We start from the raw sequence: 23629 nt of genomic DNA, 5'->3' as shown, positions 1-23629 counted from the left end.
CGTGGATTTAATATTCCAAAATACCAGAGAGACGGTCACGCCACACACACAAGGGCGCGTAAAGTCCCAGTCCAAACAAACAGGACTAAACAGGATAGGAACAGACACCACAAGAAATGAACGAAACACCACAAACAGAAAAACAAGCCCGCACAAAAGTCGATGGGCCAACTGGGTTTAAATAGCCCACAATCAAACCTAAACACGAAACAGGTGCAACAAATCAGACACAACTAAATGAAACAGAAAAGGGGATCGGTGGCAGCTAGTAGGCCGGCGACGACGACCGCCGAGCGCCGCCCGAATGGGAAGAGGCACCATCTTCAGCGGGATTCGTGACATTGAAGCTCATCTGGAGGTTAGTTAACACAGTGTCCAAAGAGGGGCCAGAAGTATACAGAATGGTGTCGTCTGCGTAGAGGTGGATCAGAGAATCACCAGCAGCAAGAGCAACATCATTGATGTATACAGAAAAGAGAGTCAGCCCGAGAATTGAACCTTGTGGCACACCCATAGAGACTGCCAGAGGTCCGGACAACAGGCCCTCCGATTTGACACACTGAACTCTATCAGAGAAGTAGTTGGTAAACCAGGCGAGGCAATCATTTGAGAAACCAAGGCTGTCGAGTCTGCCAATAAGAATGTGGTGATTGACAGAGTCGAAAGCCTTAGCCAGGTCGATGAATACGGCTGCACAGTGATGTCTCTTATCAATGGCGGTTATGATGTTGTTTAGGACCTTGATCGTGGCTGAGGTGCACCCATGACCAGCTCTGAAACCAGATTGCATAGCGGAGAAGGTACGGTGGGATTCGAAATGGTCGGTAATCTGTTTGTTAACTTGGCTTTCGAAGACCTTAGAAAGACAGGGTAGGATAGATATAGGTCTGTAGCAGTTTGGGTCTAGAGTGTCACCCCCTTTGAAGAGGGGGATGACRGCYGCAGCTTTCCAATCTTTGGGAATGTCAGACGATACGAAAGAGAGGTTGAACAGGCTAGTAATAGGGGTTGCAACAATTACGGCAGATAATTTTAGAAAGAGAGGGTCCAGATTGTCTAGCCCGGCTGATTTGTATGGGTCCAGATTTTGGAACTCTTTCAGAACATCAGCTATCTGGATTTGGGTGAAGGAGAAATGGTGGGGGCTTTGGCGGGTTGCTGTGGCGGGTCCCGGGCAGTTGACCGGTGTAGGGGTAGCCAGGTGGAAAGCATGGCCAGCCGTAGAGAAATGCTTATTGAAATTCTCAATTATAGTGGATTTATCAGTGGTAACAGTGCTTCCTAGCCTCAGAGCAGTGGGCAGGTTGGAGGAGGTGCTCTTATTCTCCATGGACTTTACAGTGTCCCAGAACATTTTTGAGTTAGTACTACAGCACGCAAATTTCTGTTTGAAAAAGCTAGCCATAGCTTTTCTAACTGCCTGTGTATATTTGTTCCTAACTTCCCTGAAAGTTGCATACCACGGGGGCTATTCGATGCTAATGCAGAACGCCACAGGATGTGTTTGTGCTGGTCAAGGGCAGACAGGTCTGGAGTGAACCAAGGACTATATCTGTTCCTAGTTCTAAATGTTTTGAGTGGGGCATGCTTATTTAATAAGATGGTGAGGAAAGCACTTTTAAAGAATAGCCAGGCATCATCTACAGACGGGATGAGGTCAATGTCATTCCAGGATACCCCGGCCAGGTCGATTAGAAAGGCCTGCTCGCAGAAGTGTTTTAGGGAGCGTTTGACAGTGATGAGGGGTGGTCGTTTGGTCGCAGACCCATTACGGATGCAGGCAATGAGGCAGTGATCGCTGAGATCTTGATTGAAAACAGCAGAGGTGTATTTGGAGGGCGAGTTAGTTAGGATGACATCTATGAGGGTGCCCGTGTTTACGGATTTGGGGTTGTACCTGGTAGGTTCATTGATAATTTCTGTGAGATTGAGGGCATCAAGCTTAGATTGTAGGATGGCCGGAGTGTTAAGCATGTCCCAGTTTAGGTCACCTAGTAGCACGAGCTCAGAAGATAGATGGAGGGCAATCAATTCACATATGGTATTGAGGGCACAGCTGGGGGCAGAGGGAGGACTATAGCAAGTGGCAACAGTGAGAGACTTGTTTCTGGAGAGGTGAATTTTTAGAAGTAGAAGCTCGAATTGTTTGGGTACAGACTTGGATAGTAATACAGAACTCTGCAGGCTATCTTTGCAGTAGATTGCAACACCGCCCCCTTTGGCAGATCTATCTTGGCGGAAAATGTTATAGTTAGCGATGGAGATTTCAGGGTTTTTGGTGGTTTTCCTAAGCCAGGATTCAGTTGTGTACATAAATGAAACATGTAGTCTAGTACATAGCCTATGGGCCTATGCATGATACCTTGTGCTTTTTAAAGAACCAGACGTCATCATACAATAAGTTACTTTGTATTCCTGATTTAGGAGTTATATTTATCTTTGTGACTTACTGTGTTATTACACAGCATTTTAGTTTTACATTTTTACAGATGCCATTTCATTTTCAAATGTCAGTTTATTACCACCTTGTGAGAACCTAGAATTCCCTCCCCCTGAGATCCAGTGCCAAGACTTACGAATCTGGACCTGCTGAAACATGTGTCTGGCAGTCTGCCTAAAATATATTCTTTAAACACTTAGGTACAGTTTCCCAGAGTCAGATTAGGCCTAGTTCTGGACAAAAAAAGCACCCTGATTTCAAGTCCAGGACTAGGGTCAATCTGTGTCCGGGAAACTGACTATCAAAGGAATAAATCATTTTTATTTTACCAATTTTAAGTTCAGGATCTTTGGGGATCATTATTTAGTGACATAGTTACTTTAAATTTGGAGCTACCATATTGCTCTCTACTTTTGGAATGACCTTTAAATCCTTGAACCACGTGGTAATGGATATATCTTGATTTTTTCTATATCCGGTTTTGCTTTTCTATCAACTTTTCATTCGGCCTCTTCAGTTTTGACTGTTCTTACTGAGGTGTAAACAACCAGCAAAAGCAGAAAAGATAACCTACACAAATGTTGTTATTAGTAAATCCTAGATGTCAGCATAGTTGAATTCCTTGTGTGTTAATATAGTCCGATTTACAGTATCTGTGTCAGACGGGTTTTGCTGTTTATGTATTTTCCACTTCAGCCAGACGGTTTGAGGAACAGGAAGTAGTCATGCTGTTGTTTTTTGCCAACAGAGAGAGTGTATCTCCATCCACGTGGGTCAGGCGGGAGTTCAGACTGGCAATGCATGCTGGGAACTCTTCTGCTTGGAACACGGTGTGGGGCCTGACGGGGTGTTCAATGAAGAGGACCAGGGGCCTAATTCACGGACTGACCCCTTCAACACCTTTTTCAACACAGGAAGTTCTGGCCGGCATGTTCCCAGGGCCATATTTGTGGACCTGGAGCCAACGGTGGTCGGTAAGCAATGTCATTTGTAACATTTTGTTTCTCTCCACCCATCATTCATGTTTGTGTGTGTGATTGCACATGTGTAGTGTGAATGCATATCCATCCTCATGGGCCAGGCAGGAGTGCTAATTGGGAATGCATGCTGGAACCTGTGCTGGATGGAACATGGTATCCAAGAAACAAGACCATTGTTGGTGGCGGTGATGACCCCTTTTACACTTTCTTCAATGAGCGTGGCTCAGGAAAGCTTGTACAAAGGGCTGTATTTGTGGACCTAGTCAGCTGTAATTGGTAAGTGGTGGTGTAGAATATTGATACAAAGAAGAAGAGATGATAAAATAATTCAATGTTTAATAAAAGAGGGGTTTATTAGTGATATACATCCCAAACTTTCACAACAATAACAACTGGGCCAACAACAAAACGATGAATGAATAAAGAAAGCCCACACACAGCATATCCTGCTCCAAAGTACACACAAGTATCCCTTGCCAAGTAATAATGAATAAAATGCAAGGTTACTTCTAATGAGCTGCAGTATGTCTGTTAAGTAGTGTGCATTAAACAAAACACTTACATTACTGTAGCAGTTCTAGAAGTGTTACTACTGCACATTAATAAATACAAAAAATTCTGATTGTTAAAATTGTGAATCTACATTACACTGTGGGTGGATGTAAGTACAGCTTTATAGGCTACATAATATCAATAAACAGGACTGCCAACCAAGAGCAAATCAACAATTAATTGATACTACTGTGTGATAATTTAGGTGACATTTACAGTTGATGTCCTATATTTGTTGATGAGTGATTGTTTTCCCTCCAGATGAGGTCAGGACGGGAATGTACAGGCAGCTCTACCATCCTGAGCAGCTCATCTCTGGAAAGGAGGATGCAGCCAATAACTACGCCCGTGGACACTACACCGTGGGGAAGGAGATCATTGACGGGGTTCTGGAGCGTGTCCGTAAAATGGTAAGTATCACATTAAGACCAGATCTTGGTCATACAGTCAAAGGAAGGATTTGAGTCATAATGTAGTAATAATATAGGCTAAGGCCAATATATATGTGCATCACTGGTGTTGAGTTGGTCAATTGTTTTTCTCCCTAGACTGACCAGTGCACAGGGCTACAAGGATTCCTCATCTTCCACAGCTTCGGAGGAGGCACTGGCTCTGGTTTCACCTCTCTGCTGATGGAGCGCCTGTCTGTTGACTACGGTAAGAAGTCCAAGCTGGAGTTTGCCATCTACCCAGCTCCCCAAGTGTCCACAGCTGTGGTAGAGCCATATAATTCCATTCTGACCACCCACACCACCCTGGATCACTCTGACTGTGCCTTCATGGTGGACAATGAGGCCATCTACGACATCTGTCGCCGCAACCTGGACGTTGAGCGTCCATCCTACACCAACCTCAACAGATTGATCGGTCAGATCGTTTCCTCCATCACTGCCTCCCTACGCTTTGATGGTGCCTTGAATGTAGACCTCACAGAGTTCCAGACCAATTTAGTCCCATTCCCCCGCATTCATTTCCCCCTGGTCACCTACGCGCCCATTATCTCCGCTGAGAAGGCCTACCATGAGCAGCTGACCGTCTCTGAGATCACCACTGCCTGCTTCGAGCCAGCCAATCAGATGGTCAAGTGTGACCCTCGCCATGGCATGTACATAGCCTGCTGTATGCTGTACCGTGGAGATGTGGTGCCCAAAGATGTGAATGCTGCCATTCAAAATATCAAGACCAAACGTTCCATCCAGTTTGTGGATTGGTGCCCCACCGGTTTCAAGGTAAGTAACATGATTGCCTCCTGTATATGGTTTATATTGCATTTTGAGATGAACACCATATTTATTTTGCCGCCTAAGGGGTCATTTGTTTATTTTATTTCTATCTAATCAGGTTGGGATCAACTATCAGCCCCCGACTGCCGTACCTGGAGGTGATCTAGCTAAAGTCCAGAGGGCTGTGTGCATGCTGAGCAACACCACTGCCATTGCTGAAGCCTGGGCCCGTTTGGACCACAAGTTTGACCTCATGTATGCCAAACGTGCCTTTGTGCACTGGTATGTAGGTGAGGGCATGGAGGAGGGAGAGTTCTCTGAGGCCAGAGAAGACCTGGCTTGTCTGGAGAAGGATTATGAAGAGCTGGGCAGAACAAGCACAGACTCTGATGATGATGAAGCGGGTGAGGAATATTAAGAACCAAATAACCATGATGTCCAATCTGTCTATTAAAAATGTAATATTCTGTCTTTGTATTCTTTCTTCTTGTAACAATATATTGTTGTATCTTCCTACCCTGAACAAAAACACCTGAAGTTGTATAAACCGTATGTACAGCCAGATGCACTTTTTGTGGTTTATTAACGCCTTGTTAAATCGGTAAGTTCCAAAGTGCCATGTTTTGCAATTGCAATAGTTTTCAGCTTCTGAATAAAATCGGTCTTGAGTACAACATTGCACAAGATATTTTTTTCTCTGCATATTTCTTTGAAATTCATGATGATTAGCATGTTACAGCTAGGGCCAAACTCAACCAGGAGTAGATTGGAGAACCTTACCCACGTTCTGTTGTCATGTTCTGTTTCAGTAATAATGTATTGAGGATTTATATTTAGTTTACTAACAGTATATTATGAATCTATAGATGTATAAATATTGTATAATGATGTAATAAACAGTTGTAACCCATTGCTGGTTGCAATCAGTGAGCTGATGACTGTTGCTACTGGGCTATGGTCTCTGGATCATTATTGTGGAGCGCATCGATATAATTTGTGACTAGCCTCAAACTGTTACATATCAAAACTCATCAATGCTCGCCCCCTGCAAAGCAGATACATCCAATCAAAATATTCCCATCGGGGCTATTTAAAGAACAAGTTCCGGCAGCGGTGAAGGTGTCACCTGAAAATATCCCTCCGCGATAATAAACAGTAGCCAGTGAGGATACAATGGAAATCATTTTCAAGAATGAATACTCTGAAATCATAATATTTTACCAATCAACATGGTGCACAATTACGTATATTCAACTTGCCAATAAGACGATGTTTTGTTAGGCGAACAATATTTGACACTATAATGAAGCTGCTGGTTTGGATGTAGCATAGGCTTCAAATGCACTGTGTGCTACAGTACTTCACTGAGCACATCAGTCGGGTGCATTCAATATTGTGACTTAATAATAGGCCTCTACATAGCCTATATATGTGTCATTACAATTTAGTTTAAAAAAATTGATTAGAGTCTGACTAAAGAAAGTAGTAATTTATGCGTAGTTTATACTCCATCTTTTCCAACATAATTCTGTGTAAATTACACTAAATTCAACACGACAATGGTGTGTCAAAACAAACGGGAATTTGTATATTTACATATTCATGTATGTATATGATTAACAATTAAAATATTTAGGAATCATTTTAGAAATATATTGGTGCAATCGACAATAATCACAATCCATGTAATAAAAGCCTATAATTTATATTGATTTACAATGTTTAACATGCAGTAGGATTGATGTCTAAGGTCAGAGAATGAGTTTGCAAACATAAGAGGTTTTAGAAAAATTATATGGTATCTACTTTTTTAGGCGGACGTAGTCACTGCCTTAGAACATTCATTTCACTGTGTGTGTATGTGTGTTTGGCTGAGCTGCCTCGTATTGTTGATCCCGATTGACTTCGAGAGACCCTGACATTGGAAAATTAGAAGGATATACCTCCGGACAGACCATAAGATAAGGTGACACACTGTGACCAGGCTACCTGTGTTGTCTGAGCTCTTAGATTGGACCAAGACCATGACCCAGCCTCGGCCGGACGAGTTCAAGCCGCCTCAGGAGTGCCCAGTCTTCGAACCAAGCTGGGAGGAATTTGCCGATCCTTTTGCTTATATAAATAAGATCCGTCCAATTGCGGAAAAAACGGGTATTTGTAAGGTCCGCCCGCCTCCGGTAAGTGTGGTCGAGATGCTGAATGGTTTAACAGATTCTTTAAAACCGTTTTAACAAAACTGACAACCACAAACACGGGGGTTAAAGGGACCTTTTCAACATGGCGGATGAAGGTTTTGCTGATTCTTTTGTATCATTAATATGTTTATATAGCTAGCTAACTACATAATCAAGCTGGTTTTAATATCTAACGTTAGTTACCTGACCAACTGAATTAACGTTAGTGGCATTGTGTAACTGCAGCAGGCAACGTTAATGAAAATAACTTGCTAACGTAACCTGCTTAGACAATGTTGACTGCTTCTTCAATCATTGAAATCGTCGTGCTAGCTAATTGAGCTAGCTAGCTAACGTTAGCTGACTAACAAATCGTGAGATCATCCTTTAGTTAACGACAGATGTCAAACTAGCTAGTGCGATGACCGACAGTGAAGTCTGTCAGTAAAGTGTAAAACGACAAGTTAGCCAACGTTAGTAGTAACAGATAACGTTAGCTAGTTAACGTTACTTAAAACAAACAGCAGTCAATAAACAAAAAAGCTAGTTATGTCAATTGAATTTACGTGGAGACTTACAGCTGTGTTCATTAGCTAGCCGCTTGCTACCAAGACTGATCAGCGTAGTTTTGTCATCAGGCGAGAAAACAATACACACTGCATACACCATTTGTCTTTGGCAGAAGATACCGACCCTACCGTTATGCTTGTTTACACTGAGCTGCATTGGGATCTGAACGCAATCATGGCTACATTAAAACACTGTGGAGTCAGCATGAAATATGGGTCGGAAAACTTACCTCAATGCAGGGATGGGATATGCCACTGTACTCAATTGTACCTATAAACACACTGCCCCATTGAGAAGATTGAAATACTGTTTTCTCCCCCCAGAAAACTGCCCTTTTTGTCTTCATGCTAGTTAACAGCAGCCATTATGGAATGGCATATGGAGTTGATTGGCTGACATTGCCATTCCAGAATGGCTACTGCTAGCTAGCATGCGATGAGGAAGAAAAGAGCAGTTTTCTGAGAGAACTATCAGTATTTCAATCTTCTAGTCGATGTATCAGTGTGGATAAAGGTACAATTTGGAGTACAGTGGCATATCCCATCCCTGCATTGAGGTACATTTTCTGACCCATATCTCACGCTGTCTCCACGGTGTCTTAATTTAACCCCAGTGCAGCTCGGTGTAAACAAGCGTAACATTAGGGTCGGTATCTTCTGGCAACTTTTGTCTTTAATTGATTAGCTTGGTAGATCAAAAATAATAGGCAACCTTTTGACATTGTCTGACCATAGTCACTGGTAGGGTTTCAACAGTTCTGTGGACTTTCAATATATTTCCAGGTTTTTCAGAAATCCTGGTTGTGGATTTCCTACTTATTCCTTAATGATTTCAAGAATTTTTCCAACCAGGAGTTTGTGAAAACCAGGGAATTTATTGAAACCCTAGTCACTGGTAATGCCAAAGAGCTGTAACTTTACAGAGACGGGTAATGTTGGTTGATTAGTTACTATGAATGTTGTTTTTAATGTCATTCAGATAAACTTCTAACTTCCCACAACTAAGGATCACCTGTATTTATTAGTCTCCAGTTTGGTGTAGCCTAAACTTATTTATAACTGTGAACTTTTTGGAAACTGAAATAAAAAGGCAGAATCCAAAAAAAGATGGAATCCATAAATGAATAATAGGCATCAGTCAAATAACATATATTATTAGATAGGAGTTTATTAGTCACATGCACAGGATTGCAGATGTAATCCTAGGGTACACTGAAATTCTTATGCGCCGAGCTCCAACAGTACAGGTTAAAAAAAAGACAAGTATTGGTTATAACTATCCATCAATATTGGATGTAGTCTAAAATTAGTGATAAGTAATTTAATTGATTGATGTAAATATCCTGGTGCAATGAAATGTTCACTCAGTAGGCCTGACCGTTTCTTGGCTGTTGAATTCCATCTAGCCATTTTGTTGGTCTTTAGGTGATGTTAGTTAGGCTAGTGGGTTTAAGATAAGGAATCAATCGTGCTGTATGCTCTACAATGCTCATGTTGTAACCCAAAAACAACTAGCAAATTGTATTGAGAAAAAAGTAATGATGTACAGTTGAAGTCGGAAGTTTACATACACTTAGGTTGGAGTCATTAAAACTTGTTTTTCAACCACTCCACAAATTTCTTGTTAACAAACTATAGTTTTGGCAAGTCGGTTAGGACATCTACTTTGTGCATGACACAAGTAATTTTTCCAACAATTGTTTACAGACAGATTATTTCACTTATAATTCACTGTATCACAATTCCAGTGGGTCAGAGGTTTACATACACTTTGTTGACTGTGCCTTTAAACAGCTTGGAAAATTCCAGAAAATTATGTCATGGCTTTAGAAGCTTCTGATAGGCTAATTGACATAATTTGAGTCAATTGGAGGTGTACCTGTGGATGTATTTCAAGGCCTACCTTCAAACTCAGTGCCTCTTTGCTTGACATCATGGGAAAATCAAAAGAAATCAGCCAATACCTCAGAAAAAAAATTGTAGACCTCCACAAGTCTGGTTCGTCCTTGGGAGCAATTTCCAAACACCTGAATGTACCACGTTTGTCTGTACAAACAATAGTACGCAAGTATAAACACCATGGGACCACGCAGCCGTCATACCGCTCAGGAAGGAGACGCGTTCTGTCTCCTAGAGATGAACATACTTTGGTGCAAAAAGTGCCAAACAACAGCAAAGAACCGTGTGAAGATGCTGGAGGAAACTGTTACAAAAGTATCTATGTCCACAGTAAAACAAGTCCTTTATCGGCATAACCTGAAAGGCCGCTCAGCAAGGAAGAAGCCACTGCTCCAAAACTGCCATAAAAAAGCCAGACTACGGTTTGCAACTGCACATGGGGACAAAGATCGTACTTTTTGGAGAAATGTCCTCTGGTCTGATGAAACAAAAATAGAACTGTTTGGCCATAATGACCATCGTTATGTTTGGAGGAAAAAGGTGGAGGCTAAGAACACCATCCCAACCGTGAAGCACGGGGGTGGCAGCAGCATGTTGTGGGGGTGCTTTGCTACAGGAGTGACTGGTGCACTTCACAAAATAGATGGCATCATGAGGAAGTAAAATTAGGTGGATATATTGAAGCAACATCTCAAGACATCAGTCAGGAAGTTAAAGCTTGGTTGGAAATGGGTCTTGCAAATGGACAATGACCCTAAGCATACTTCCAAAGTTGTGGCAAAATGGCTTAAGAACAACAAAGTCAAGGTATTGGAGTGGCCATCACAAAGCCCTGACCTCAATCCTATAGAAAATTTGTGGGCAGAACTGAAAAAGCGTGTGTGAGCAAGGAGGCCTACAAACCTGACTCAGTTACACCAGCTCTGTCAGGAGGAATGTGCCAAAATTCACCCAACTTATTGTGGGATGCTTGTGGAAGGCTACCCAAAACGTTTGACCCAAGTTCAACAATTTAAAGGCAATGCTACCAATTACTAATTGAGTGTATGTAAACTTCTGACCCACTGGGAATGTGATGAAATAAATAAAATTATAAAACTATTATTCTGACAGTTCACATTCTTAAAATAAAGTGGTGTTCCTAAGACGAGGAATTTTTACTAGGATTAAATGTCAGCAATTGTGAAAAACTGAGTTTAAATGTAGTTGGCTAAGGTGTATGTAAACTTCCGACTTCAACTGTAACTCCATGACCACTGTAGACCAATAGACAGACTTAGAGTTGTAGGCTAAACATTTGTTTCTGACCGTTGTCCCATACATAGCAAGGACTGGTTTATTGTATGATGTCTCCATACTGCTGGGTGTTATGTGGTTCTTTGAATAATCTTTTCAGCTGTGCGATAGACCTATTTATTATGTGTAATATTTAAGTCATTCTAATAATACTTTTTTTGTATCCTCATAGGACTGGCAGCCTCCATTTGCATGTGATGTTGACAGACTGCACTTCACTCCTCGGATACAGAGGCTAAATGAACTGGAGGTAAGGAGCAATATTCCCTCAATGTTTTCAGCACTTAGCAAATTTCAGGTCTGCTGAGCGCAAACTTGAACGTTGTGAAAATTCTGTGCAACTTCCAGCTTGTGAACACTGAGGATAGTACCTGCTTTAAGTTAGTTTCAGACAGTGGTCAAGTAGGCTACTGTGGCTATTTGATCATGATGTAGGCCTACCAAAATGCATCCCATAACATTTTACCATGGAAATAGCTGTTCTATCATTCAGCCTACAGTAGCAGCCAACGTGTGGTGTTCAATGTAGGCCTACATTCCATGAGACCTTTGAAAAATAACATGCAGGGCTTGACATTAACCTGTTTATCCACTTGTCCTTCAGACAAGGTGACTGGAAATGCTTTTGTGGTGTTATTCCCATACCATTATTACAGAGAATCAGACAGATTATGCTACCCTCTGCCTATCGGCTACTAAGCTTATTCAAGCCTGTCTCAAAATACAACACTGCGCCTTTAAGTTAAATAAAAAAGCTCTTCACCTGCCTCGCTTTTCAATGTTGTCTAGAAATGTTCAGGTTTTGTGCTCTTGTAGGAAGCAATCACTCCCCCATTGCTGACTACAAATGATCTATAACTGGGCTAATAACTCACTAACTAGCAAATTATATGAGCAAATGTGCACAGGTGGCTACATGCAGCTCTCACTTTGATCTCAAAACAAGTGCATCTACCTGGGGCGGCAGGTAGCCTAGTGGTTAGAGCGTTGGGCCAGTAACCGAAAGGTTGCTAGTAGAGGTCGACCGATTATGATTTTTCAACGCCGATACCGATTATTGGAGGACCAAAAAAAGCCAAACGATTTTTAAAAGTTATTTATTTGTAATAATGACAATTACAACAATACTGAATGAACACTTATTTTAACTTCATATAATACATCAATAACATCAATTTAGCCTCAAATAAATAATGAAACGTGTTCAATTTGGTTTAAATAATGCAAAAACAAAGTGTTGGAGAAGAAAGTAAAAGTGCAATATGTGCCATGTAAAAAAGCTAATGTTTAAGTTACTTGCTCAGAACATGAGAACATATGAAAGCTGGTGGTTCCTTTTAACATGAGTCTTCAATATTTCCAGGTAAGACATTTTAGGTTGTAGGAATTATAGGACTATTTCTCTATCTACGATTTGTATTTCATATACCTTTGACTATTGGATGTTCTTATAGGCATTTTAGTATTGCCAGTGTAACAGTATAGCTTCCGTCCCTCTCCTCGCTCCTACCTGGGCTCGAACCAGGAACACATCGACAACAGCCACCCTCGAAGCAGCGTTACCCATGCAGAGCAAGGGGAACAACCACTCCAAGTCTCAGAGCGAGTGACGTTTGAAACGCTATTAGCGAGCACCCCGCTAACTAGCTAGCCATTTCACATAAATTACACCAGCCTAATCTCGGAAGTTGATAGGCTTGAAGTCATAAACAGCGCAATGCTTGAAGAGCTTCTGACAAACGCACGAAATGCTGTTTGAATGAATGCTTACGAGCCTGCTGGTGCCTACCATCGCTCAGTCAGACCGCTCTATCAAATATCAAATCATAGACTTAATTATAACATAACACACAGAAATACGAGCCTTTGGTCATTAAAATGGTCGAATCCGGAAACTCATTTAGAAAACAAAACGTTTATTCTTTCAGTGAAATACGGAACCGTTCCGTATTTTATCTAACGGGTGGCATCCATAAGTCTAAATATTGCTGTTACATTGCACAACCTTCAATGTTATGTCATAATTATGTACAATTCTGGCAAATTAATTACGGCCTTTGTTAGGAATAAATGGACTTCGCACAGTTCGCAATGAGCCAGGCGGCCCAAACTGCTGCATATACCCTGACTGCTTGCACGGAACGCAAGAGAAGTGACACAATTTCCCTAGTTCTAAGAAATTCATGTCACTAGGCAATATTAACTAAATATGCAGGTTTAAAAATATATACTTGTGTATTGACTTTAAAGAAAGGCATTGATGTTTATGGTTAGGTACATTGGTGCAACGAAAGTGCTTTTTTCGTTAATGCGCTTGTTAAATCATCACCAGGCACTGCATCAATTATATGCAACGCAGGACACGCTAGATATACTAGTAATATCATCAACCATGTGTAGTTAACTAGTGATTATGTTAAGTTTGATTGTTTTTTAGAAGATAAGTTTAATGCTAGCTAGCAACTTACCTTGGCTTCATGCTGCCCTCGCGTAACAGATAGTCAGCCTGCCACACAGGCTCCTCGTGGAGTGCAATGTAAGGCAGGTGGTTAGAGCGTTGGACTAGTAACCGGAAGATTGCAAAAACAAATCCCCGAGATGACAAGGTAAACATCTGTCATTCTGCTCCTGAACAAGGCAGTTAACCCACCGTTTCTAGGCCGTCATTGAAAATAAGAATGTGTTCTTAACTGACTTGCCTAGTTAAATAAAGGTGTAAAAAAAGAAAAGAAACGGCAAATCGGTGTGCAAAAATACTGATTACCGATTGTTATGAAAACTTGAAATCGGCCCTAATTAATCGGCCATTCCGATTAATCGGTTGACCTCTAGTTGCTAGATCGAATCCCCGAGCTGACAGGGCAGTTAACAAGGCAGTTAACCCACTGTTCCTAGGCCATCATTATAAATAAGAATTTGTAATTTACTAGTTAAATTACAAATACTCACGACCCCTCATGCTGTTAACACAGTCCAGATCAAAGTGAATTGCACAGATCCATATATGGCAATGGTCTATTTGCATATAGGCCTACTGCAGCTCTGATTGGTTATGCTGCACCGGTCTGTGTAGAGTACTGGCTGTGTAGAGTCTTGCATCTCAATGCAATAGAATCCTAATCCTATGCGTTCTGCCGACAACAAAATCTCTTGCATAGTTAGTTTTACATACTAAGTCTTGCTCAGTTTGTTTTATTTCGGTATGTTGCATTGAAGGTGGCTAATATTGCGTTGATTCGATCACAATTCCCAGAGTAAAGGGAAACATTGATAGTGTTAACCAAGGGGGAAAAGTTCAATCTCGTGCTTCTCTGTGCGGGCTGATATTCCTTCTGCGCAGCTGTCCCAGGGAGCTGCAGGCCCACACACTCGCTGGTTGAGGGAAAATTGGTAAGGAAGTCACTTTGCATGATGTGTAGCCTAGATTTTAGTTTAATGTACAATACCCTTGAAGATGTGCACTACTTTGACACCTTGGCCTATAAAGGGGAATTCAACTGATTGGTCAGGGTCCCTGTCAATGCAGTTGTCTAATTGACGTAGCGCTGAAGGTTTTCTATTGTGCCTACTGCCAACCATTTATTAATCACCACCTTCAGAAACTTTGGTGAAAGTCAAAGGTTGCTTGCGCAGGGGCCGGTCAGCAGAAACATTTTATTTTAAGTGCACAATTTTTTTTATTGCATCACATAGCTGAGCCAGGACACTTATCACCGCCATGATTCTCTAAATTAAAATTCCTACAGTGACTAATATATCACCCTCGTTTCCCTTTCCTAGGCACAGACCAGAGTTAAGCTTAACTTCTTGGACCAGATTGCAAAGTTCTGGGAGTTGCAGGGGTGTTCTCTGAAGATTCCTCATGTGGAAAGGAAGATATTGGACCTGTATCAACTCAACAAGGTTGGGTGTTTAGTAGTGATAGATTTGATACCAGAGCTCCGAGGCATGGGTCAAAATCACTAAGCAGTTTTCTTCAAAGCAGTGTGCCGATTATCATTTTATCAGAATCATGTGATCAACGTCTGAAGCTTTGTTTCATCAAACAACTACCTAATTGGCTTGGCGACGGTTTCGGTAGAAGACAAAAAAGCTACCCTGCGCACACGCTATGGCATATGGGACGTTATATGTGTAATCATTTGGCTGCTCTAAATTCTTTTGACCAGCAGGTACCACTAGTGTACACTGTGTTGATCAAAGCCTTGAGTAATGAAACTATTTTCGACACAATTGGCTGGAAAGCCTCAATGTTTCAAGAAGCTTTGTTTCTCCATCACTAGTGTTTAGCGTTGTTTCAAACTACTATACATTTATTCCATCTTAAATAGCATTGCACAGAATCCACTGACTCTACCTAACCTTTACACATTTTATTTCAGAATGTTGCAGATGAGGGCGGATTTGATATTGTGTGTCGCGATAGACGTTGGACGGCGATTGCGCTTAAGATGGGCTTTGCTCCTGGCAAGGCTGTTGGCTCTCACTTACGGTCACACTATGAGAGACTTCTCTACCCCTACAACCTCTTCCAGAGCGGAGCCAACCTCCTGGTAAGTTGGACAGATGCCCCAACACCAATTATTTTCCAATGGTTTTGTTATGAACATAACCATTATATTTTTACGTTCCATTCCACTGTTTCCGACCAGCAAAATAAAGTTCTGAACTGATTCAAACCCCCAAAATGTAACAGTTTATATTGTTCTTTTTTACATTTCACTCAACTTTAAATTAGTTGACCAATGGATAGAGCAGCTTTCTATGGAGCGGGCAAGCTATGTACATGCATTGGACAGCGACATGCAACTAAAATTTTGCGGGTGAGGAGAGTGCTGGGCATGACACGCTGGCCGTCTTGTTGTTATGACTTGCATTAGGCTGATCTGAATTAGGCCCACAGAATCATATCTTCGGAGGAGCGACTTCTATGAAGGAACTTTGAATGTCTTTGAACTTCAGAGAGCTTGCTTAACTAATGTTGGACCAGAGCTATCCCATGGTCATGACTTTTGGTTCCATTACATTACACATAATGCTGCCTAGAGGTTTCAAGAGCTAGACCAGAGCTAGCTAACAAGCTTGTGTGTGCAGAGCGGCAACAAATTAAAAATACGTATTACCTTTTTGTAGTTAATACATCCATTGTGAAACAGGAAGACTATAGTATCCTTAACTAGAATTTATTTCTGAATCACGCCTCTAATGTCAGTAGCTACAGTAGACTATGCATGCTTCAGAGGGAGGGGAAGGTATCATATAGACACAGACACTGGAAAAAGTTTGAGTTGCATTTTGTTGTGGGACTGTGGGGGGGGGGGGGGTAGGCCCAGAACGTTATTAACCGGTTCACATGCTTTTAAAATAACGTTTCTGTTCCAGAACAGTATAGATCACCTTCGTTCTGGTTCTGTTCCTCAATTATTATTATTTTTTCTTCTGGTTTTCGGTTCTGTTCCCTGCCTAACACTCATGGTTAAATCTGTCTGTGTCTATTCACATTGCACTCAGAGCTTTATGAATCAGCTAATGCTTTATTAAGCGCTTGGTTGGCTCATCTGTAGGCAAGTTGAGCACTGTTTGACAAGTTTTACTGCTGTTATGCGGCAAGTATGTTTGTCTAATGTCTAGTGAGGATCGTTTTCAAGATTTAATACATTTATTGAACACTGTAGAGAAAGCGTACAGAGTGAACATAGATTGGGTCGTTGTTGTTAACTTTGGAAGCTCTCTCTTGCTTTAGGCACCAGAGCTTGCGTCCAAGCTGATGCGTTTAGTGTCTGCTCCTGAACTTGACACGGTATGTCTGCCTCATGGTTATTATCTAAGAATTAACAGATAGCACATTTTGGGTTACACAGAAATTTTAGACTGCAATACAACCATTCTTTGTTTAAAATGGTCTCATAGTGCTTTGTCTGTGCACCGCTGCCATAGTCTGGGTGTCCTTGCTGCAATAGATGTGTGCCATGTCTTTTGATTTGTTGTTGGTTGTACGTTTATTCTACATTTTGTAATGGATTAACTATGTATTGTATAACATTACATTGTATATGCCTGCAGTTTGTCCAGGAGCCAACCCTGCCAGTTGATACGAGTGACAAGGAGTGTAAACCCCCTGACCTGACCGAGAGGCAGCACTTTGTTGAGCCAACCGAGTCCTGCTGCAACAGCGCCCACAGAGCAAAGCGGATGAGAGCTGAGGTGGATGCCCTTGTCGCACAGAGCCACACACACTTGTCAGAAGAACTCCTCTTAAAACCAGTAATTCAGATTGCACAACTACCCTGTAACCATCTACTTTACTCTATCCCCTTCAAATCCTTAAGTCACAAAATGGAGGAGTTGCATAAGAAAGCCAATTTGAATGTAATTTGCCTAAAGCCTTATGGGTGTTATCTCAATTATTCATGAATGCATTGGCACATTTCTTTCTATTGCATATAAACTTTGTGAGATCATTAGTGGTATTTACTGTAGTTAACTAGAACTCTATTTCTCCACCCACAGTCAGGTTGTGTGAAGACAGAACCAGGAACTGAACCCTGTGAAAACAACAGACCAAATCTGAGGAGGAGGATGGGCTCTTTTGTTGCCAAGCCCGAGCCAGGTCAGTACTAACAAGGCTTTACTTTAACCACAGAAGAGTTAACACAATATGTGTGATCGGTGCCAATATCTATACACTTGTATACTACTCAATCCATGTATTGGGCCATGCATTTTAAGAGTGAATATTGGAAGTTAATGTATGACGTTCAGGCTAGGGTATAAGATGCACCATAAGTAATTAATTAGTTAAATCCTCTGATGTTCCTCATTATGCTCATCATATGTAATTTTTCTTTACATAAAAAGACATTCCCATTCTAGTGAAACAAGAACCCATCGAGCCGGTGAGCGAGGCAGACACAAACAAGTCTCGATATAAGAAAAAAACAAGTATTGATGCCCCACCTCCTGCAGTGAGTGTAGTAAGTGGGGCTTAATCCATTCTTTTGAGAGAGAATACTCTTAAATTGATTATCAACAGTATAATGTATTTACACCAGAACACATTTGACACATTGTTGTGTAACATACACTACCGGTCAACATTTTTAGAATACCTACTCATTCAAGGGTTTTTCTTTATTTTTACTGTTTTCTACATTGTAGAATAGTAGTGAAGACATCAAAACTATGAAATAACACATATGGAATCCTGTAGTAACCAAAAAAGTGTTAAACAAATCAAAATATATTTTATAAATTAGYTTCTTCAAAGTAGCCACCCTTTGCCTTGATGACAGCTTTGCACACTTTACATTCTCTCAACCAGCTTCATGAGGTAGTCACCTGGAATGCATTTAAATTGTGCCTTGTTAAAAGTTACTTTGTTGAATTGATTTTCTTCTTAATGCATTTGAGCCAATCAGTTGTGTTGTGACAAGGTAGGGGGGTATACAGAAGATAGCCTTATTTGGTAAAAGACCAAGTCCATATTATGGCAAGAACAGCTCAAATAAGCAAAGAGAAATGACAGTCCATCATTACTTTAAGACATGAAGGTCAGTCAATACGGAACATTTCAAGAACTTTGAACATTTCTTCAAGTGCAGTCGCAAAAACCATCAAGCGCTATGCTGAAACTGGCCCTCATGAGGACCGCCACAGGAATGGAAGACCCAGAGTTACCTCTGCTGCAGAGGATAAATTAGAGTTACCAGCCTCAGAAATTGCAGGCCAAATAAATGCTTCACAGAGTTCAAATAACAGACATATCTCAACATCAACTGTTCAGAGGAGACTGTGAATCAGGCCTTCATGGTCGAATTGCTGCAAAGAAACCACTACTAAAGAACACCAATAAGAAGAGACTTGCTTGTGCCAAGAAACACGAGCAATGGACATTAGACCGGTGGAATTTTGTCCTTTTGGTCTGGAGTCCAAATTGGAGATTTTTGGTTCCAACCTCTGTCTCTTTGTGAGACGCGGTGTGGGTGAATGGATGATCTCTGCATGTGTATTTTCCACCGTAAAGCATGGAGGAGGAGGTGTTATGGTGTAGGAGTACATTGCTGGTGACACTGTGATTTATTTAGAATTCAAGGCACACTTAACCAGCATGGCTACCACAGCATTCTGCAGCGACATACCATCCCATATGGTTTGTGCTTAGTGGGACTATAATTTGTTTTACAACAGGACAATGATACAATACACCTCCAGGCTGTGTAAGGGCTATTTGACCAAGAAGGAGAGAGATTGAGTGCTGCATCAGATGACCTGTCCTCCACAATCACCTGACCTCAACCAAATTGAGATGGTTTGGGACGAGTAGGACCGCAGACTGAAGGAAAAGCAGCCAACAAGTCCTTAGCATATGTGGGAACTCCTTCAAGACTGTTGGAAAAGCATTCCAGGTGAAGCTGGTTGAGAGAATGCCAAGAGTGTGCAGAGCTGTTACCAAGGCAAAGGGTGATTATTTCGAAATATCTCAAATATAAAAGATTTTTTATAAAACACTTTTTTTGGTCACTACATTATTCCATATGTGTTATTTCATAGTTTTGATGTCTTCACTATTATTCTACAATGTAGAAAATAATAAAAAAATTAAGAAAAACCCTTGGATGAGTAGGTGTTCTAAAACTTTTGACCGGTAGTGTATAGGAAGTTGAAGAAATGTTATTATGTGAACAAAAGTTGATTTGTAGTCCCTTTGGTTATTCATTAGTTTTATATTAAACATGTTTCTTCCCTCCTTTGTTCTGTAGGTGGACCTGTATATGTGTCTGGTGTGTGGCAGCGGGAGTGACGAGGATCGTCTTCTGTTGTGTGATGGCTGTGATGCCTGTTACCACACCTTCTGTCTCTTACCCCCTCTACACGACATCCCCAAAGGAGACTGGAGGTGCCCCAAGTGCCTGGCTCAAGTGAGTAGTGATGTCTATTCACCTCATCACACCAATAACCACATTCAAGTGGAAGAGGCAAGTGGAAGGGGGAGAAAGTAAGGAACTTGTCTGTTGGCCTTGCATTAAAGACCAAAATTGGTTAAAGAACATTGTGATAAATAAAAAAGAATACCAGTTTAATTTAAGAACCAAAAATAGTGCCATATAGATTGCGTAATAGTTGGGAAGAGATTTTCAATGTACCAACTACAAGGCACATGGTTTATGAACTGATACACAAAACGACACCGGATTCAAAACTTTGTTTTCAATTTGAATTATTATACAACATTTTTGCAACCAATAGAATGTTATATACAGTATATAGGGGATACGACCATCCCAGCGCTGCAGTTTTTGCTGCGAAGAGACAGAATCATTAAATCATTTGTTTTGGTACTGTCCATATGAAGCTGGATTTTGGTCGCAGGTTCAGGAATGGCTGAAGAATTGCAACATTTACCTGGAGCTAACTCTGCAAATTAGCACTGATGGGTGATTTGAAAAGTCATAGTCAAACGATCAATAATATGTACTGAACAAAAATATAAACGCAACACGTAAAGTGTTGGTTTCATGAGCTAAAATAAAAGATCCCAGAAATTTTTCATACGCACAAAAAGCTAATTAATCTAAATTTTCTTAGCACAAATTAGTTTACATCCCTGTTAGTGAGCATTTTATCCTTTGTCAAGATAATCCATCCACCGACCTGACAGGTGTGGCATATCTAGAAGCTGATTAAAACAGCATGATCTCAACAAATGTGCACCTTGTGCTGGGGACAATAAAAGGCCACTCTAACATGTGCAGTTTTGTCACACAACACAATGCCACAGATGTCTTATGTTTTGAGGGAGTGTGCAATTGGCATGCTGACTGCAGGAATGTCCACCAGAGCTTTTGCCAGAGAATTTAAAGTTAATTTCTCTACCATAAGCCGCCTCCGTTGTTTTAGAGAATTTGGAAGTACATCCATCCGGCCTCACAACAGCAGAGCACGTGTATGACGTTGTGTGGGCGAGCGGTTTGCTGATGTCAGCGTTGTGAACAGCGTGCCCCATGGTGGGGTTATGATATGGGCAGGCATAAGCTACGGACAACGGACACAATTGCATTTTATCGATGGCAATTTGAATGCACAAAAATTCCATGAAGAGATCCTGCGGGCCATTGTGAGGCCTATCTGTGACCAACAGATGCATATCTGTATTCCCAGTCATGTGAAATCCATAGATTAGGGCCTAATTAATTTATTTCAATTGACTGATTTGATTTCCTCATATGAACTGTAACTCAGTAAAATCAATGAAATTGTTGCTTGTTAAGTTTTTATATTTTGGTTCAGTATAATACTCCTAGCAAAAAAATATTTTTTTACATTCTGGAGAAAATGAGAATAGAAAGGTTCAGAACTTTTGTGCAACATTACAGCACAATTGAAAAATATATGGCAAATAGAAATCCAAACTGGATGATGTTCAGAGATAGATGGGAGGGGATGAGTGGAGCTGAAGGGACTAAAAATAACTAATGTAAAATATACTGTCGTAAAAAAAATATATATATATCCCGTCATCAATCTACACACAATACCCCATAATGACAAAGTGAAAAGGTTTTAAGGAATCTTAGCAAATTTTATAAAAAGCAGAAATACCTTATTTACGTAAATGTTCAGACCCTTTACTATGAGACACAATTGAGCTCGGGTGCATCCTGTTTCCATTTATCATCCTTGATGTTTCTACAACTTGATTGGAGCCCATCTGTGGTAAATTCAATTGAATGGACATGATTTTATTTTTTTATTTTTTTAATTTAACCTTTATTTAACCAGGTAGGCAAATTGAGAACACGTTCTCATTTACAATTGCGACCTGGCCAAGATAAAGCAAAGCAGTTCGACACATACAACAACACATAGTTACACATGGAGTAAAACAAACATATAGTCAAAGATACAGTGAAAAAAAATAGGTCTATATACAATGTGAGCAAGTGAGGTGAGATAAGGGAGGTGAAGGCAAACAAATATATGTATAAATAAATAAAAATATAAAGGACAGGTAGCACGTCCGGTGGACAGGTCAGGGTTCCATGGCCGCAGGCAGAACAGTTGAAACTGGAACAGCAGCAAGCCAGGTGGACTGGGGACAGCAAGGAGTCATCATGCCCGGTAGTCCTGACGCATGGTCCTAGGGCTCAGGTCCTCCGAGAGAGAGAAAGAAGGAGAGAATTAGAGAGAGCATACTTAAATTCACACAGGACACCGATAAGACAGGAGAAGTACTCCAGATATAACCAACTGACCCTAGCCCCCCGACACATAAACTACTGCAGCATAAATACTGGAGGCTGAGACAGGAGGGGTCAGGAGACACTGTGGCCCCATCCGATGATACCCCCGGACAGGGCCAAACAGGAAGGATATAACCCCACCCATTTGCCAAAGCACAGCCCCCACACCACTAGAGGGATATCTTCAACCACCAACTTACCATCCTGAGACAAGGCCGAGTATAGCCCACAGATCTCCACCACAGCACAAACCAAGGGGGGGCGCCAACCCAGACAGGAAGATCGTGTCAGTAACTCAACCACTCAAGTGACGCACCCTCCTAGGGACGGCATGAAAGAGCACCAGTAAGCCAGTGACTCAGCCCCTGTAATAGGGTTAGAGGCAGAGAATCCCAGTGGAGAGAGGGGAACCGGCCAGGCAGAGACAGCAAGGGCGGTTCGTTGCTCCAGAGCCTTTCCGTTCACCTTACACTCCTGGGCCAGACTACACTCAATCATATGACCTACTGAAGAGATAATTCTTCAGTAAAGACTTGAAGGTTGAGACCGAGTCTGCGTCTCTCACATGGGTAGGCAGACTATTCCATAAAAATTTAGATCTATAGGAGAAAGCCCTGCCTCCAGCTGTTTGCTCAAGGACATTCAGGCATATGACAGCCCGCTTGGAGTTTGCCAAAACACACCTAAAGGACTCTCAGACCATTTTTTTTAATTCACCTTATTTAACCAGGTAGGCTAGTTGAGAACAAGTTCTCATTTGCAACTGCGACCTGGCCAAGATAAAGCATAGCAGTGTGAACAGACAACACAGTTACACATGGAGTAAACAATAAACAAGTCAATAACATGGTAGAAAAAAAAAGAGAATCTATATACAATGTGTGCAAAAGGCATGAGGTAGGCAATAAATCGAATAATTACAATTTAGCAGATTAACACTGGAGTGATAAATCATCAGATGATCATGTGCAAGAAGAGATACTGGTGTGCAAAAGAGAAGAAAAGTAAATAAATAAAAGCAGTATGGGGGGTGAGGTAGGTAAATTGGGTGGGTAGTTTACAGATGGACTATGTACGGCTGCAGCGATCAGTTAGCTGCTCGGATAGCAGATTTTTAAAGTTGTTGAGGGAGATAAAAGTCTCCAACTTCAGAGATTTTTCAATTCGTTCCGTCGCAGGCAGCAGAGAACTGTAAGGAAAGGCGTCCAAAATGGTTTGGCTTTAGGGATGATCAGTGAGATACACCTGCTGGAGCG

The 23629-nt window shown here is 41.3% G+C and overlaps 2 protein-coding genes across 4 annotated transcripts in view; both read left to right on the top strand.

Annotated features, from left to right (window-relative positions):
* tuba5 (tubulin alpha 5) overlaps positions 1–5869 on the top strand; it is a 15036-nt gene extending 9167 nt beyond the window's left edge. Inside the window, exons 2-5 of one of the 2 annotated variants that reach the window (XM_024006346.3) lie at positions 3189–3414; positions 4234–4382; positions 4521–5201; positions 5314–5869. In XM_024006346.3, the coding sequence (XP_023862114.1) occupies positions 3189–3414; positions 4234–4382; positions 4521–5201; positions 5314–5613 (1356 nt within the window). In that variant the 3' untranslated portion in view covers positions 5614–5869. Of the gene's footprint in view, positions 1–3188; positions 3415–3576; positions 3697–4233; positions 4383–4520; positions 5202–5313 lie in introns of those variants that run through there. The other variant, XM_024006347.3, reaches the window with a different exon arrangement.
* Positions 5870–7028: 1159 nt separating this feature from the next.
* kdm5bb (lysine demethylase 5Bb) overlaps positions 7029–23629 on the top strand; it is a 45090-nt gene continuing 28489 nt past the window's right edge. The window contains exons 1-9 of one of the 2 annotated variants that reach the window (XM_070447958.1): positions 7029–7372; positions 11306–11383; positions 14914–15036; positions 15516–15686; positions 16877–16933; positions 17197–17337; positions 17644–17743; positions 17992–18107; positions 19893–20051. In XM_070447958.1, coding sequence (XP_070304059.1) covers positions 7220–7372; positions 11306–11383; positions 14914–15036; positions 15516–15686; positions 16877–16933; positions 17197–17337; positions 17644–17743; positions 17992–18107; positions 19893–20051 — 1098 coding nt within the window. In that variant the 5' untranslated portion in view covers positions 7029–7219. Of the gene's footprint in view, positions 7373–11305; positions 11384–14913; positions 15037–15515; positions 15687–16876; positions 16934–17196; positions 17398–17643; positions 17744–17991; positions 18108–19892; positions 20052–23629 lie in introns of both variants that reach the window. The other variant, XM_024006344.2, reaches the window with a different exon arrangement.

This window comes from Salvelinus sp. IW2-2015, linkage group LG17, assembly GCF_002910315.2.
Source record: "Salvelinus sp. IW2-2015 linkage group LG17, ASM291031v2, whole genome shotgun sequence".
Taxonomy (NCBI): Eukaryota; Metazoa; Chordata; class Actinopteri; order Salmoniformes; family Salmonidae; genus Salvelinus; species Salvelinus sp. IW2-2015.
The sequence above is the reverse complement of the archived record's forward strand: the minus strand, read 5'-3'. Positions and strand labels throughout refer to the sequence as shown.